At 43.0% G+C, this 18,594-nt stretch overlaps 1 protein-coding gene across 2 annotated transcripts; it reads right to left on the reverse strand.

Annotated features, from left to right (window-relative positions):
- Positions 1-1,777: 1,777 nt before the first annotated feature.
- LOC124686782 (probable purine permease 11) lies at positions 1,778-4,090 on the reverse strand. 2 transcript variants are annotated; one of them, XM_047220680.1, is made up of 2 exons: positions 3,941-4,090; positions 1,778-3,060 (listed from the first exon to the last, which is right to left on the reverse strand). In XM_047220680.1, the coding sequence occupies exons 1-2, from the start codon at positions 3,975-3,977 to the stop codon at positions 1,931-1,933; spliced, it is 1,167 nt and encodes a 388-aa protein (XP_047076636.1). In that variant the 5' UTR covers positions 3,978-4,090; the 3' UTR covers positions 1,778-1,930. The 2 variants fall into 2 exon arrangements, with proteins under 2 accessions (XP_047076636.1, XP_047076637.1); XM_047220681.1 differs by having other exon boundaries at positions 1,778-3,114.
- Between the last annotated feature and the right edge of the window lie 14,504 nt (positions 4,091-18,594).

Raw genomic sequence — 18,594 nt, forward strand, 5'->3', positions numbered from 1 at the left:
GAGAAAATAACAAGACATAGAATTGTAGACGAAGAATTTTTCATCGTACATCTTCGAGTTACATATAACTCGTCATGTACTCCCATCGGGAGATCAAGATATTATTTTACGAGTCAACTCGATTAAATACACAATTCCAACAGCCGACAAAGGCACTTGACAATATATTCTCAGAGTGCATTCGATGCGATAAAGAAATCTAAATGCCGTAATTCCAAAGAGATTACGAAGGTAAGACCCCAGGATCTGTCCTGTGTGGCGTGGTACCGCACTTAAATGCGCTCTTCCACTTTATCCGTATCAGCAGATACGAAGAAAAATCCTAACGGACGCGTTAGGTACTCGATAAAACATAGCTGAGATTCGGTTCACGGTAAGTCCTTAAGCGGCACATGTCGAATCATGCCAGTATCCCGAGTTCGAGTCCAGGGACTCGAGTTTGAAGTAGGTTTATGCGGGTTTCCATAAGAGCACTTAACTGGTACTTGATCTGTCAGATGAACCATCCCCATTTAATATTTTCCATATACAAAATAGACATTGGGAAAAATATTCGTTATGATGCGAAGGTTTTATAAATATGCGACTCAGTTTTACGATGGAGATTTTACCCAACTCTGCGATTTAAGCAAAATCTCCGGGGCTACTGATATATGCATGCCGAATAAAGCACCTGGGTTATCTGGCAAGGATGTGAGGCCCACGACCCGAATCTTTAAAGGCCCAGAAGCCCGGAGAATTTCGGATAAGGAATTTGCATTAGAAATTATGTAACGATACGGGAAAGACCCAATAAGCCCTCTCACAGTTTCTAACTTGTACGACACGAAATCCCTCAGCTCCACCTTCTATATAAAGGGGAGTCGAGGGACGAGGAAAGGATCGAATCTATTGTCAAAACACCACCCTAATTTCTGAGTCGAGCACCTTTTAGGCTGAACCTTCGAGATCTACTTGCCCTCTACTTTCTACGACTAAGTCTACAATTCGTATGCATTGACAAGTTAATCCCTGACCAGGAGAGGTGGTTGTTGCTGCCGCCCGGTCGTGGACGCCGTCCCAGCCACCACGCTCGGAAGCCTCCGCTGATGTCGTCACCGCGATCTACTCGCCGAAGCACTTTCGGTGTCAGGCCTGCAGCCAACACTGCTGCATCGACGACGTGGGAAAACTCGAGGTTGGGCTTAGTGGCGCTAACACCGGTGAGCGATCACTTGGTATGTTTTCTTCTGGAGTGTTGTAACTCATGCCTAGCACGAATCAGGTTGTGATCCTATGACCCGAGAGTCGAAACAAATCAGGTCGTGATCCTATGATTTGAGAGACGAGTGAGAATTAAGCTAGTTCTCGAACCATAATGAAATCACTCGTGATAGAATTATATTTTTTATGTGCATCAATTGATCAAGGTAGGGGTTGTCCCCTTTCTAAACAAATCCAATAACTTCATGGGTAATTGGATGGAGCGGAGCTATAAATCGTACACAACAACAATGGCATTTTGTGAGTGGTAGTAAACTAGGTGTAGATCCTAGGTTCAAGCTACTTATTAGGGTGGGCACGATTGTTATTATATGGTCGCTATGGTTATGTACGAATGACAATGTTTTTAAGGATAATTTTTTTTCTCTTATGCAAGTCATCTATCAATGTAGAGCTATGCTTCGTTTGTTGTTACCTATACAACATGTGGACCATCACAACCTTTTCAAGAAGGTATCTACATGGTTAGATGATACAACAAGAGATATTTTTTCTAACATGGATGACATCGTGATTTTCGAATTTATCTTCCTTCACCTTAGTCATCTTTTTCAATGGAGTATTCAAGAACTACAGATCTTTTAGTTGTAACTTGTAGATTGGTACCGTTGTGTGCATGCTTGCTAGGTGTCATACTTTCAATTAAAATCGGGTGCAAACAATCGTCTCAAGCGTGCAAAACGGCCTCGCCACCCGCGCGCGCCGAGCACACGCAACATTCTGCCGCTCCATCCTTCCCCATGGCCGCGCGCCGGCCGTCGAGGAAGTGCTGGTACACGTAGGAGAGAAAGCCCCAGACGGCCATGAGCATTGCGACGGCCTTGATCCCCGTCATCTTGTCCCCGAACAGTACGACCGCGAACACCGGCACCAGCGGCAGCGCCACCGTGCCCGTCACGTTGGCGAACAGCGACGACACCCTGGTGATCAGCCGCAGGTTCGCGACCGCCATGGCCTGCCACGACACCGCCGTCCCCACCAGCGTCGCCACGTACCTCGCCCTCCCGTCCTTGTACGCCGCCATCTCCCCCGGGATCGTCCTCCACTCCCCGGACACGAACAGCCCGCACACCGTCACCGCCGACGCCACGAGCCCCGTGTAGAGCTGCACCCGCAGCACCCACCGGAACGTCCTGGTCCCGATCACCTTCTCGAAGGTGACCTCCAAGAGGGACAGGATGAGCGCGAAGACGGCGGAGGCGGACAGCGTGAGGATGAACCCCAGCGTGTACTTGCCGGGCGGGAGGTTGCTGGAGGTGCCGTCGGAGGAGGAGCCCACGCCGAGCAGGGTGGCCGAGAAGGTGAGCACCACCACGGAGTTGGCGATGAGCGCCGTGAAGCGCTGCTTGTTGATGAGGCGCGAGGTGATGGAGTTGAAGCCGAGCTGCGTGGCGGCTACCAGCGCGAAGGTGGACACCGGCAGGTACAGCAGCGCGTACGAGTACATGAGGTTGTCGAAGCCGATGAGGATGCCGAGGCCCAGGTAGATGGGCAACATCTTGGACGCCGGCGGCTGAGGCCCGGCGTCGGCGGAGTCCGGCGGCGTCAGGAGGAGGAGGATGGCGATCAGGGGCGATCCGCCGGACTGCGTGAGCGTGGCCATCCATATACTGCTGCCGCCGGAGTTGTAGTAGAGGCGGCCGAGGAGCGTGGCTATGGTCTGCCCGCAGAGCACAATGAACATGTCCACCATAACCATCAGCCACCATCGGATGCTGCTTCCCGCCAGCTGGCGACGATCGGCGGCCTTTGACCCCCCGCCGTTCTCGGCATGGCCGGATTCGTGCTCCGGGGTGCCTTTAGTGGACAGAAAAGGCACCGTAATTTATCAAATGCTTCAGTTAAGTTCACCTTGTTGCAACAACAAAAGAGAATTAATTTTCAGTTACGTGTGCTGAAGTGCAGAACAGCAGACTGCTTTTGTGAAGATCTTCTGTTTAACCTTTTCTTAGGCAGGACTCCTCTTTTGTTCTACTACTTAAATCAACAATTATAATTCTGCATAAGCATGGCTTCGCATGACTATGGTTGCTACTACTATCGCTACAGTATTAATTGATGACAAGCGACGCTTTCTGAATGACTAGTTTCACTCCAACTGCTGAATTCGCTTGCTGAAAAACATCTTACTTTCACTCCAAGTCTCCAACCTCTAAATTCAATTCAGTTGCATGAAGATAAGAGAACGGGCATGGGTCCTATATATTTTATTTCTCCGATGGTTTTTTTTTTTTCATTTCGAAAGCTGCATGCATCGTGCAGTGAAAGTTTCTTCGCTTCTTCCTCTTCGTATTTTTCCATGAGCAAAATGTTCAGGCGGCGGAGTTTTCGAACAAGAAGAAGAGCAGTTGGGGAGGAATGATTAGATGATTTCGATGCTTGTTTGTTGGTTGCTAATCGGAAATTGCTACGGTATTACACTCTCCTGCCCGAGCAAGAGCAAGCCAAGCTGGACTTTCAGGCGCACCGAGAGCATCAGTCATCAAATCAAAGACCCTTCTGCTCTGGTCTGGTCCTTTTCTTCACAAACTGACTAGCTTATCACCGATTTAACCATTCATAAATACAAAATCAAGCAGCACGAACACAGGCAGAGAAAGAAGACGATCTTTTCAGATAATGAAAGAGACATCTACCGCACTGGAAGATGCAAACATGCAAAGACGATGTGGGTTACCTCTAATTTGGAGCTGAATTTCTTGAGCCTGTGACATCGCTGCTGTGTGCCGACTGAAACTCGTAAGAACAGATCGAATGGAGGGATGTGTGTTTTTCTTTTCGGTATTCTCTTGTTCTCACACACACCCCTTGCTAACGAGCAGTCTGGTTATGGTCTTATGGACCACCCCTGGCTCCTTGGCAGCATATATATTGACCTACTCGCCAAATTTTCTAATTCTAGTGAAGATTCATCTATCTGAAGTATGATTGGTTGTTTTCTTTTTCTTTCATGGAGGACCCCACCCCACTCAAACCTGTCAATCGTTGATGCACCATTTAGACCGTGTATGATGGATACGGTTTTGTTTCTGCACGTTGGAATTTTACCGATACGGCGATACTTGGAAAGAAAAGCATGTCTCCTTTGGCGACAGGCTTATCTTAATCAATTCAGCAGTTGTTAGTTGTCCAACGTGCATGCTCTCGTTTTTCCAAACCCCTAATAGAGCCCAGCTGGTTGGACTGCTTCAAATCAGCCATAAACACAAAAACAAACACCTCTCAAAATGGAATGGAGTATTTTTTATTATTTGACATAAGATGTTTTCATTGAACTCAATAGTTCGCATCAAGACTATACAACTAAATAATTCCAACCTAGCCTCTTCAGAGCCAAAGTTAACACAGTCCATAAAAAAAAGTAGAAGAGATAAAAGGCAAAGTGCAAAATCTATCATATCTAAAAGGATTGTCTAATGACGATGTGGGCTTAGCCTAGTGGTTGGGGTCGCAGTGGCACACCCTAACGACCGGAGTTTGATTCCTGTTAGGGACTAATTTCAAAATTGTCACGCCAAGTCCCGCTTCTACTATAGGTTTAATTTTTTATAAAGCTATGCCCCCATTCATGTTTTTTTAGATAATAGGGAAATGGCCCAACGTTAAATTAGTAACGCTAACAACAATAAAAATGATTAAAGGAGTTGAATCCAGCTTACAAGGTAGAATTACTCCCACACACAAGAATAGGTATAACAGAGAGCTACAGCTGGGAGCGGGGACAAAAGGAACGACCATGACTAGACTACTCCGAAGAAGAGCAAATGCTAGATGCGCTATGTTGTAGTGCCGGAGCTCACCCGAGAGCTCGAGAAAATCGATGAACACTGCGCACCGTTAGAACGACTCCATCGAAAGCCGACCACCACCAGGAACCAACCAACCCACCCAAAACCGGTGCTGAAGCACCAAGGCTGAACAAAACAAGGGAAATTGCGGGCGTAGAGCACCAAGAAAGCCTTGCCGATGAGAGTCAGTCAAAAATCCAATGCAACATCACCGACACTCAACCACACAAACATTGGAGAACCATAAGTCGTGAGCTCCAAGGCGGCTTCAAGAAGAACAGCACATAGGAACACCGCTACCGCCCGATATCAAAGATCTTGGGCTTTCAACCAGAGCATGTAAATAGATCGAGCGCAGCCACGCTAACACCTTCAAGAAGGGGACGACGTCCGCGGCCACCGCCGCCGAGGCCTAGAAGGGCAAGGGTTTTCCCCGACAAATGTGCTCTTTCAACCACATGGAGTTGGCCGTCACCGAAGCATCGACCAAATCACCGCCACACCGTGCGCCTCGCTGGAGACTCGCCACCCACACAACCGCGGAACCCGGCCAACACCAGAGTCTTTGGCTCGCCTACCAAACAACAAGAATCCCACTACCAAGGGCCGCCAGTGCAACGAAGAACTGAAGATATATTGGGATTCACTGTCGTGAGGTCCCCAGAGAGCGGTGAAATGATGGAATAGAGTTCTCCTTCCTGACCGACGCCTTGCAACCCCCATGGCTGCCTACACCATTGGATATGGGGCGGAGGAAGAAGGGCTCGGTAAGGGGACAAGGGCCCCTGCCTCGGCCCGAGCACGAGGCCCTCCCACTCTAGGATCTCGATCCGACATCGCTGCTGAAAGAGCAAGGTCTATACCTCATGTTTTGTGTGTTTGATAACAACACTTGAATGAATTTAACCGTGTGCATAGATTGTCTTTGATAGATTTGCAGGTGCACGGTGCCCTCGCTGAACACATCATGATCGGAAGACTCAAGCGTAGCTTATAGGTTTTCTTGTTTTGTGTGTGTGTCGCGATGTGACGTGGTTGGGTAGGAAAAGAGGAAATGCAGAATCTACCTGACCGGTACTACTGGTACCAGTAGTGGTAGTACCTCTACCCTATTGGTACCGGCCTGAAGTACCGCTCTGGAATTGCACGCAGAAAAGCCCACAGAGCAAAGTACGGTATCTTGACGGTACCTTGAGCGGAAGTACTGCTCCCAAGCGGTAGTTCCGGCATGGTACCGCTTTGGTACCGTAATTTGAGTTACGACACTACCGCCCTGGTACCGCCAAGGTACCGGGTGAAGTCCGGGACACGTAGAGGCCATGCCGGTACCTCAGCGGTACCGGCAGCGGTACTACCGCTTTGAGCCCACGTGGTGAATCTGTGGGCGGATTTCAAACCCAGAGCGGTACTACAGCTTGCCCAAGCGGTAGTACCGGTTGTGCGGGATCTGCACACAGCGGTTGGATTTGGGGGAGCCTATAAAAGGGCCCCTTCTTCTCCAGCTCGATTTCATCTCTTCTCTCTCTCTCTCTCTCTCCTCCATTGTTGCTGAGCTCAAACCTTGAGGATCTCCCCACCTACCCAACCAATCTTGCCCAAACTTTGAAGAGTGGTGGAGGAGGCCCCGATCTATAGTAATACCAAGAGAGATTTCACCAATATCATCTAGTCCTTAGTGGATCTTGGAGTTAGGGTTCCTATGGTGGGATCTTGGAGGAAGTGCTCCTATGGAGGCTAGCTTAGAGTTGTGCTAGCCCCATAGGGTGTTGGGAGCCTCCGGTGTTTGTGGAGCTCGCCCCAACCTTGTGAAGGAACCGCCGCCTCGACCGGCTACTTAGTGGAGAAGGGGAAGCTCCTTCGCGGGGCATTCTCGAGGAACAAGGTGAGGCCTTCATGGTCGTCTAGCCTTCATGGTTAGCACCTACTCAACGCAGACGTACTCCCCTTTATGGGAGGAACTGCGGGAAATAAACCTCGCATCGTCTCCGCGTCCCCAGTTGTTTCGCTCCCTCTATTTAGTACCTTGCTCGGTTCCTTTGCTTGTTGCACTAGCCTAGCATCATACTAGGAACACCCCTATCACCAAAGTTATCACCTTTACTTTCACATCGCATAAAAACTGAAAAAAATATAAAAATTGTATAGCGACCATTCACCCCCCCCCTCTTGTTCGCTACGATCCATTCAGCTGCACCGCCGCCAGCCAAACTGAGGCCGTGCAAGCCCACCAGTAGATCGCACCCGGCCATCTCAAATAGATCACGTGCCAGCGCGTGTCGCCTGCCACCATCCCCGCATCCGGAAGCACCATCGACTGTCACGAGCACGCCAATCTCACGCAACTGTCGCACCCCCCCTCGCCGACAGCTCTGGCCCGCGCCCCCATTGGCACTTGAGGGGGAGGGGGAGAGAAGCTCGGCCACCGCCAAAGACCCAGTGCTTTTCTCGAAAACGCTCCCCGGTGGTGGCAAGGGAGGGTGGAGGAGAGGGAAAACGGCCAGTGGCGCCTACGTGAGAGTTTTACCCTGCCGCTCGCAGGAGTGGTAAGCACTTTCCAATGCTACATAACAAGGACACTTCTCCCACCCCGTATGAGGATTCTATCCTTGCGATTTGTACCTCGCATCAAGCTGCTAAAAATATTTAAAACACTGCCAGATGGATAAGTTCAAAGATACTTGGATGGCTGACAATATAGAAGAACAAACTTATATTGAAAGAATGAGTGTTTTACATTCCCATCATGATGACATAAGCAACACTTTGCGCTACCATTCGTGTTGAGCTTTGTGAGGTTTCCTTTTGTTAAATAAAACCTCAACGACGATACCGCATAAATATAATAACATTTGATTCTTTTTCTGAATGTGCTTATGGTTAATTACTAGGGCATCATAATGTATTACAATTCTGTATGTACACCGTTGATGATTTACCATTCTCATGTAGAGTTCATCACAATTTGTCTTGTCCTTGTGACAGTTTGACTAAACTCAACCACCCTTGAAGAGCCCTCCATGTTGCAAGGCGCACGCCAACTTTTTCGAAATAGGAGCATCGCCCCAGCCTCTGCATCCAAAGGATGCACACAACTTTTTTTTATTAAATTATTCGCAAAGCCTTACAAGGGATGTACAAAGATCAACTCGAAGCCACCTTTCCAGCGACAACTCGCTATGCCTACAAGAGCGATAAAGGGGTTGACCATGAACAGGACCATTACCCTGACAATACACAAACAAAAAAAATCTAAAACTGAATGCCTTCCCAAGCCGCCTATTGGCTGGTGAGAAGCACAACCAGTCAAGCGGACCCTGAGCGCCGTCATCATCCGATCCAGGAGACCCGGATCTAGGGTTTCCCCCAGAGCAGGTCATGTTAGATGGGGTTGTTCATGGAACCTCCACAATTGCATCATTTTTGTTACGTGCAATATTGTAAAAAGCAAGATATTTATCATGGATAGGAACCTTCCCAAGTCACAAATACTCTCAGAAACGGATCTTTAACCCATCCTTACTTAAGAAAGATTTGAAGTGGAATAAATTCTTCTTCGTTGCTATCAGACAAACCCAAAAGTGTGAACCCCCTATTCCTGGTATAGCTAGATGATATCAGTTTAGCCCATGTACTGTGTACTCGATCTCCTAACCAAAAGAACCTAGATTGAAAACAATCCAGTCTTTGGAGTACTTTTTTAGGCACTTGGAAGAATGATGTAATATATACACCATGTTGTTGAAAACTGCAATGATGAGGATGTCTGCCGACATAAATGAGTTCTCCTTTCCAACTACGCAGATGTTTCAATAATTTCCACTCATCACTTAAGAGTCTTCGGTAGTGTACAAGGATTCCCATATTTCTAAAGAGTAACTAGACTTGCTCACAGCCAAATAATTCGGCATACGTTGCGGAAAGTTCTGGAGCTTCTCTAAAGTAGAATAACTCGTTCTTATGAAAATTTATTTTTAAACGTGAAAGTTGCTCAAATGCAAAAAAAAAAAATTTAACGTTAGGTTCTTAGCCTTCTTGAGGACATGTTTTGAAAAATATCTGATGGTCTGTTGTATCTATTGATTTCTCGAGCATATTTCAATTACTAATATTAATTTTTATAAACTCTTATTCACCCCTCTAGTCGCACATCTCGATCATTCAAACTCCCACCGAGCAAAATGAGACCGGTAAAACTAGGAAAACCTAGAAAATGTATCTTAAGAATGCACTTGACGATGACGTGACGTGTTCATGGTTGTCTCGAGTTGGACTATTTATCTTGATCACTCTCTCTTGACGAAGAGTCACAAATGGCTCCTCATATTGCACCATGGGAATCCTCACTTAGGCACATATTTACATGCCAATAATCTTGAGATGGACGCAAGCTTCAAGCATATGATCCCCTTGAGATGCTTGTGCTTGTCTTGAACTTGCTCTTATCAACTTTGATGTGAACCTCTCATTAACTATGAAATCTTCGTTTCTGATGCAAGACCATGAGTGTTACCTAACCCACATAGAAATTCGAAACACATATTTCATGAGTTAGTTCACAAACTGCAATTCACAATTTTGCTATAATACACTAGTCCACTTGATTCCACGCGGTATATCAGCTACACATGCGTGTTGGTCTGTTAGACTTGAATTCCTTAAGACCAAACTTTACCCTTGATGCACTCTCTATCTTGATGATATCTTGCAGGAAATAATAAAATTTTCTTAAAGACTTCATCACCAAAGGTTCAACTGTCTCATGACTATTCTTGGATTTCACAAGAAACCACTTTGGTGATCAATTGGTCTTCTTCATGCTCTATCTAATCTCTGGATATATCTAACGGTTTTTTTTCACTTGAGTACTTTATTCAAGACTTAGTTGACCATGGCTCAACTCGTTCTCTCACCATAACCTTGTGTTGAAGACATATATTTGATTACTCTCTTGTATTTATTCTCTTAAGATCTTGATCCTCCATTGGTCAACTCATAAGCTCAATCATGACTACCTTTGAATTCCTCCAATGAACTCTATTTTGGTCATTACTCTATCTTCATCTTCATGCGCCTTGAAGTTCTCCTTCACTTTTGCCTTCTTCTTAATTATGACATATTGAGCCCTTCAACTAAATGGTCTTGATGCCTATGCTGTGTTTGATGACATTTGTCACCAAAACATCCAAAACTCTTGATGTATCTTATATGGAATACTTCTTCATATATACCTTGATGAAACCTTTCATCCACATGAATTGTGATCCATTACTAAAGATCAATGGTATCCATCCCTATATCCATCAAATGATCTCCATACATTGCCGATGGAAAATCCCTTCACATGTAACTCAATGAAATCATCATTATATAGGGATTATAATTAATTACGAAATCACACATAGGAGCCCGATGCACTTTCAGTAAACCAGGCATAATCCAAGACGCATTTAACTAATTCCCCCTTGTTGGGTTCTCTTATTCTGGTTGGAGCAACCACTCATTGTGTTCACCCTTTTTTTTTTGCAGAAATGATCTTATTTTCTAAGATATTTATGTACTCTTATGTGCAGGTTATATACTCATGTACAACCGGCTCTATACTTGGTTGACTCTTCCAAGTTCAGAGAACCGCGAGGTGGTGTCAACTGCTTGCATGCAAGTACAATCAGACTTAAGAATTCCTGCCTGTCATAGGTGGGTCCAGCCATCTCATTACGAATGCTAATTGAGAGGTTTGTTTGAAGAGAGTTTTTTCATCTTTATCTAATATAGTTTTGTAAGAGATTTTTGTTTCCGAGATAATTGGTTGCATGTTAGATTCAGAGGCCTGAAACATTGAATTTTTCATTTCAGTGGAAATGCTTTCCTTCACAGTAAATTAAGTTCTAGCATGTTTAATTAGTTCACACAAGTAATAAACTTGGTGGGCAAAATTTTCCGCCATCTTCACAATAGAGTGTAATAGGTGACTTCAAACGATCCTGAGAAAAACTTTTTTGTCCTTACACGTGACCTATTCCTAGGACGTTGGAGTCAAAATTCATGATCAACAAATGGCTCTGATGTAGCCACTTACTAGATAACACTTCATTCATCAACCATGTACAGAACCGTAGATAGATATACATTTAACCAACTATTAGTCAATTCTCCCTGAAGTCTTGATCTAAATATAATAATACTATCGACACACGGTGCTCGCATGATTGATGATGACGAGGATCCGTTAAAGCTAACTAAGACTAATCAGATGTAGATGTTGCAAATCATAAATACCAAGTCGTTCAGATAGCAGTAGAGCAATTTCAATAGTGTAGCCGGTTGTTAGCTATAAGCAAGATGCCATATTATCTATAGCCAACACGTAGGTAACAAGTATAATAGTTGGCTATAACAATGTATTACTTTTTCAATGGATGATCCACCTTTCATTCACACAACTTGCCTAGGAGCACGTGCTAGAGCAAGTACACTAATACTACTAGTTACAGTGGGGAGTAACATATAGTAGTGTCATGCATATGACACTACTCTATGTTACTACCTTCATAATGCATAATAACTTAGATGTAGTATCATGCATTAGTGTATTAATTACTTGTAGACTCATTCAATCTTGAAAGGTATGATGTTATGGTAACATAGCTAGTTACCACAACCATCTCTTTCTTAATTTAATATCATGCCATGTCATCAATTTGCCTAGTTGGCAATGCATGTAGCTCTATGTTACTACCTTAGTTACTCCTACTATGAGTAGTCTAAGGTCCAATCAGCAGGCTATAAGACGTAAAATATTATATTTTTGCTTTGTTGAATGAGAGAGATTATGTGAGAGAAAGGAAGTGGGCTTTCATGCAAGAGTCAGCTCTAGCACAACTTCTAGGCACTTTGTGAGACTAAAAGATGGACTTTATTTTGTAAAAGTACTACACTTTTATACTATTGTACATGCTAACTGTGGGGACCCGGCATACCACTGCATGGTGTAGTATGCAAGTCTGATATAACACCAATGAAACACCGTTCCACTAGTATTATATCGCTCAGAGTGGTACAACAGAAACATATGCGGGTCCAAGGCATGTCTATAGAATTACAACAATGACTCTGTTACATAAGATCATCACAGCCTCCTACTTTACAATGAGGTAAAACCGCAAATAAACTCCAGAAGAACGACTCGTAGTCTAATCCTATCACGAACTCTAGTTGTAGAGTATTTAACTAGTTATAGAGGCTATGAATAGATTCTAGCTAAATAGGAGCTAAGTTTAGGAAGCTAGTTCCCTTCTATTGCTAATCTAGGTTTTCTCCTTGTTGGATGTGGTGCTTGACTCCTCTGACGGGGTCTTGTCCCTTGAAGAAGTTATTGACTCCTCGGCCTTCGAGTTGCACCTGTAGATCCTCCTTCGATGCCTCCATATCTAAGCAGGGGATTTAAGAGTGGGATGAGTACGAGCGTACTCAACAAGTTCATTATAGGAAAGAGGTGTTTAATGCACTAGCTACGGCATTAGACCAGAAAGTCTAATACCAATGCAGGTTTTCATAATCATTTCTTCAAAAGGTTGCTTTTATTCAGAAGAACTATGTCCATCAGCCTTCACCGGTTGACTAGAACTTCATGGAGTTTCTTTCCGGCAGCGTTCGCAGTTCCATATCCCGGAACAGGGAGTGACAGGTCACGGTTCTTTACACTCTGCAGAGGTGTGTTGCTTTACCCATAAGAGATCTTAACCTTGGTGCCAACCGAGTCATGTTCTCGTCCACACTTCCTTTGGTGTGAGGCCCGGTATAAGGTCTAGCCAATCATGTTCCTCCGCTACCTCGAACACCCACCCTTTTGTAAGATTGTCCTCCCCTATATCCATGATGAGACCGTTCCGGGCATTCATATGCCTTCCCCTATCATCATGGATAGACCGTTCCGGACACCTTACAATCCCTCATAGACCGCAATACCGTGGGGACTTAGGACTCCCCAGCCTCACCATCTTGCTCCTTCGGGCGACAAGTGTACTACGGACTATGCCGTGGGGACTTAGGACTCCCCAGCCTCACCAGCTTGCCCCCTTGGATTACAAGTGTACTACGGTAAAGCGCATCCGTTGATGAACGAGAGGTGGAAACACTTTTGACTACTCCGTCCCACTCCGGATCTTATGGTTAACACGGGTATTACGGCACAAGAATCACTGGCGACATTTGTTGTTTAATCCTAGATGGATATAAACCCGTGCAATGGAACCTCCACCATATCAACACAATCCATGGTTCCATTGCCCACCACATAGTCATATTCATAGTTATGAAAGTAGTGGTTTTGATTTTTGTGCAATAGTGATAACCATAATACTTTGCAAGTAATTTGATAAAGATACTTCAAATGACATGAGCAAGTGATGAACTTGCCTGTCTTGACTTGCAAGATTATGCAGACAAGGTCTTCGATACGCAATAACTCCAAATTCTGAAATAGCACCATCGTCCGGTAAGGACGATGTTTAAAAGATTGGCAAGGATGCAATAATGCATAAGAATGAGATGCAATCGCTCTAAGCGTGACCTAACCCCGATGATTTGAGATCAGTGAGTTGTAATGATTGGTTCAGGGTGTGTTGCACTTTTAGAGTGATTCACACACAAGGTTCTTATTCAGGTGTGATTACTTGGTATTATCAACAGGTAGTTAATAGAGCATAGTAATCATTTGAGCACATAAAGAATGATAATTGGCATAATATTAATAAGTAAAGAACGATGGTCAGTTTGGTACTATATGGCATGGTTAATGATTAATTATCATATACTTTAAAAGAATAACTTTTGAAGAACATGTTCTTTAATTAAGAACAAGTATGATAATTAAGTGTGTGGTTTTCTATGGTTGACTATGGCTGCATGTAGTTGCTGGAATAGGTATTAGATGGATCCCAACAAAGTTGGATTCATCAACACCTAGGTCTTGTAGGGTTAAGATAAGCCTAGGCATCCTAAGCAATTTATTATACATGGTGGTTGTCAAGGTGGGTTTATCTGGCTAGGGATAGCTGGCTAGGGTTTATAGGTCCTTATAAGCAGGGTTGAGGATGATTTCTTATCTTCTTCAAAAGAATAACTTTTGAAGAACATACTTCTTAATTAATAAGAAGTATTTCAATTAAGGTTGAGGTTGTCTAGGATTTACTTGTTATTGGATTCATTAAGTAAGGAATGGTGGTTTCCTAATTAGGATGTTTAATAATTATCTCACACTAATAGGTTTTAGTGTGTATGGGATGTGATGTCAATATTAGCATGGTTGCTATTGGAGTTCATCACAATGGTGTGATGCTAAATAAGGACGATGGCTTTGGTAATAGGATCTAGGGTTTACATGTGGTTGACCCTGATTGATCATTTAAGTCTCGATGAGGATGAACACATGGGATACCCATATATTAGTGATAGGTATTCTACATTCTATGTGAACAGAGGTATGTCCTATAGTTGCTGATGATGGCTCTATGACTTGAAATAAAGTACCATGATCTCCAGTTCTAACCTTGGGTTTAGGTTAGAAGCAAATTAGGGTTCACATGTAATAATGGAACTAGGGTTCCTAATTAATTTAGGGTTTTAGAGTTCAACATGAAATGATAGGGTTATAATATTATTCCATATGGAATTAGGGTTTGCTAATTACCCTATAATTATTGGGTTAATAACTTCATTGATAAAGTTGAAGTTATTAATAACTTTGAAAATAAAGATAATATTAGATTTGATATTTTATTATTTTTAAATAATTAATGATTAAGGTATTTATTAATCATGGTTTTAAATCCTCCTAATAAGGATTTAATAAGTTAATAGAAAAGGAAATTAATTTTAATGTTTTCCTTATTTAGTTATTGGTTTTTATTTACTTTTGGAAATTTTTACTAATTATTGAATTTTAATTGAATTTGGAATTAAAATTAAAGGCTTGATTAATAAGTATTAAATAATGAATTTTTTACTAAAAATAAAAATTTCATTTTATATTTTTATTGGATAGGGTTTATCTTTATAAGAATTTTGATATCTTACACTTATTTTTCTAAGCTATATTTAATTTTGTACAATTTGTCAAAGTTTCAGCTATTAATGAAATTTAGAAATTTAAAACGATTGGGCTAAATTCACCCGGGCAGAATGTACCCCCAGCCAATGACTGGTGGGCCATTAGCCACGGTGGTGGCCACGTAGGCATTGACTATGTCAAAATTGGGGAGAAAGGTGACTGGGGCACGGTGGCCGGCGGGATTTGGCAACGGCGGCGAGGTTCCGGCTACCTGCGAGCGCGCGATGATGCTGGTGCGATTCTACGCAACGTGGGGAGTCTACAGGTGGTGGCGCCGCCCCGATTGAGTCACCGGAGCACGATCGCCGGCGAGGCCGAGCAGCGGCAATCATGGGCATGTGCTGCTAGGAGGCTACAGGCGATGATCTGATGCGATAGGAAGCTTACGGGATGCGCGGGCTCACCGTGAACACGATGGGCGTGTCGGCGAGGCCGGAGGTGGCCGGACGGCGACGTAATGGTCACGGTGGCCGGACCATCTGCGAGCCAAGGCGAGCTCGAATCGGATGATTCCGAGCGTGGCGGCTCGATTCCTCCTGCAGGGATAGCAAGTCGAGGATGGCGGTGAAGATGACGTCCACGGCGTGGCCTGGGAAGGTCTACAGCGACGGCGGTCATGGTGGCCGGGTGACGGTAGGGTTTCGATTTGGGTGAAATTGGAGAAAGGGAGGAAGAACCCGATGCTAGGGCTCGCCGTGGAACCTTTATAGGGCGCCAGGGATGCCTCGTCACGACGCCGAGCGAGGAGAGGACGCCAGCACGAGGGAGAAAGCAAACACGCCGTCGTGCTGTCCCTCCCGTGTGCGAGAGGATGAGGATGACCCTCCCTCTGTTTTTCTTTAAACGAAGAGGTACGTGGGCCACTTTGGGCTGTGCTGGACTGGGGCGGTTGGGCCGTGGTGCTGGGCTCCTCTGCAGGCTGCTGCTGGGCTGTGGTAGCCCAATAGGTATGTCTCTCTTTTTCTTATTTTCTTTACTGTTTTCTGTTTTTCTGTTTTGTATTTGCTATATTTAAATTCTGTTTTTGATTCAAATTTGAGTCCTTTTATTTTGCAGGTGTTTGACAATTGGAATTTACTGAGGACTAATAAGAATATCATTTTAATACTAAATTGTTTTTGAATGATCATTTAATCTTTATGTATTCACTTTCTATTGCAATTTTTAACTAATCATGATGTTGTGCTCTCATTATAATTTCCATTTTCTTGTGAATCAAATTCTTTGGATTATTATAGTTGATGCTTTCAACTCAAAGTATTTTAAAGGTTGTGTTAAGACTTGGTTTCAATTTAGGGAATTGGTCACTTGCACATAATTTTATGTGAGCACCAATGTATTAGGGTTTCATAGTATCTATGATAAACCACTTGTTAAGGTTAATACTTATCCTTATCTTTGAAAGTATATATGTAGGTATTGTTTCAATCATGGTTGATCTTGGTTACAAAGAGAAATGGTTGATCACTACACATATGGTTTACTTATAGGATTTAGCATTAGGTGGCTCTTATGTTTTATAATTGAAAAATTGTATTTAATTAATGAACCATTAGGGTTCTAATGATATTTACCTAATGGCATTTGGTTTAAATTTCAATTATAGCATGATTTATATTATGATCACCATAGTGATACCTAAACTAGGGTTGAGGTTTAATTCTAGGTTGTAGAGATGAGATGACACCATATTGCATGTGCTAGGGTTTTGTCTCCCCTAACCATGATAAGGTGGTTACTTGCTTAATATTTCCTGTGCTTCCCTAATTACTAAGGACTTGAGAATTGGTTTTATCTTGTGCCAATTAACTCCTATTATTATTCCCAACTTATCATTAAAGTAACTACATTGATTATAGTTCTTTTTATAGTTAACTTTGGTCACATTGATGTATGGTTTCTCACTACATAAAGTATAGTGTTTAACTCTAAGGTGCTCTTGGGTTCCTTAATTTAGGAAATATAGATATGGTAGGATTCTAGTTGTGATCACCTAGTGGTTCACAAGTAAAGGTTGGGATATAAGTCTAGGGTTGCTTACTAATGATCTCCCCATAATTTTATGTGGTGAATGATATCTACTTATCCTATTAGGGTTTAACTTATCCTCACATTTCTCAAGGGCATGATCATGGTTTAGGCATGATCAACTTGTTCTTAATATCTTTACCTCAAGTTCTTAGGGTTTATGATCCTTACTTAATTTTATAATGATCAAGGTTGGGCTTCCTAAGGTATCTCTCCTGAGTTACGTTTCTTACTTCTAAGATCAAGTATTGTCTTGATTAACTAAATATAGACTTTCCTTTATAGTTTCTTGAATAGACATGGTTATGGTTGACTCAATAATCTTGAGTGTAACACCATGGTTTGAGCTTTCTCATTTAAGAATAGTTATTCTAGGTTTTATGGTGTACTCCTAATATTTATTTAGGTTACTGAGCCAAAGATTCAATTGTCTATCTTAGTTGGTGTATTCCACTCCTTATTTCACTAAGTCATGGATATAGTCTTATTCCACTTGGTATTTGGTGATCTCACCACTTCAAGGTGAAATGGTTGACCTAATACTTTAGTTCAAAGTTTAACATTGATTCTTAAATTGGTAAAGCTAGAATTAGTATGATTGGTCTCTCTCTCATTTGGGAAGGACTTGCATAATACTCTAGGGTTCCTCTTGAAGATGATAATTTGAATACTTGGATGTATATCCAAGGTTTAACTCAAGGTTTATCATGGCTTCTCTAAACAAAATAGGACTCTCACCTCTCTAGGTTTGATGTATAATAATATGTAGTGGAGAGGAATATATATTTCTAGAGTTTATCTCCTTGTCTTGTTTCCAAGAATGAAGTGAACTGGTTACCATGAGGTTCATGGTAGGATCAAGGATTAGTTTAAGGCATGGAAAAGATAAGTTAGGAATAGTTACTCCAATTATTGTTACTTGATTTCCAATTAAATGGATGTTCATAGATTGTGGCAATGATTACCATAACATAATCTTTTATAAGATCAAGCATTTGATCATTGAGTATGGTGTTGTTGTGTTGATTATTAGTTCCATTTGATCTAACCCCTTAGATCGAATCATCTTTGCCCAAAACAAGGTTTTAGCAAAGTCACATTGAGGTTTATAGCACTTGACTTGATGAGCTACTTCAATTCCACCAAGGTCAAGTGAAACTTCGATTCATCGTGATTGTTTTACTTTAAAGCGCGAAAATTCCCCGATTTTCTATGCATGAATGCAATGCACACATCTGTTTCCTCTATTTTTGTAACCCCATTACCTGGGATATTACAGTCTCTACCCCTTAAACTAAACTTCGTCCTCGAAGTTTGATCTCTCTCACGTTTTCGGAGTGTGGTTCTGACTTATGCAGACTGCGACTTTTCTCGAACTCCGTGGTGATCTCACTGGATATAATTGAA

This window comes from Lolium rigidum, chromosome 2 (genome assembly GCF_022539505.1).
Source record: "Lolium rigidum isolate FL_2022 chromosome 2, APGP_CSIRO_Lrig_0.1, whole genome shotgun sequence".
Taxonomy (NCBI): domain Eukaryota; kingdom Viridiplantae; phylum Streptophyta; class Magnoliopsida; order Poales; family Poaceae; genus Lolium; species Lolium rigidum.

What these genes read in the sequence shown, in the direction of transcription:
- LOC124686782 (XM_047220680.1), bottom strand. Translation starts at nt 3,977, where the DNA reads ATGTCACAGGCTCAAGAAATTCAGCTCCAAATTAGAG. An exon ending in AATTCAGCTCCAAATTAGAG is followed by an intron (nt 3,061 to 3,940) that starts GTAACCCACATC and finishes TGTCCACTAAAG; the next exon opens with GCACCCCGGAGCACGAATCC.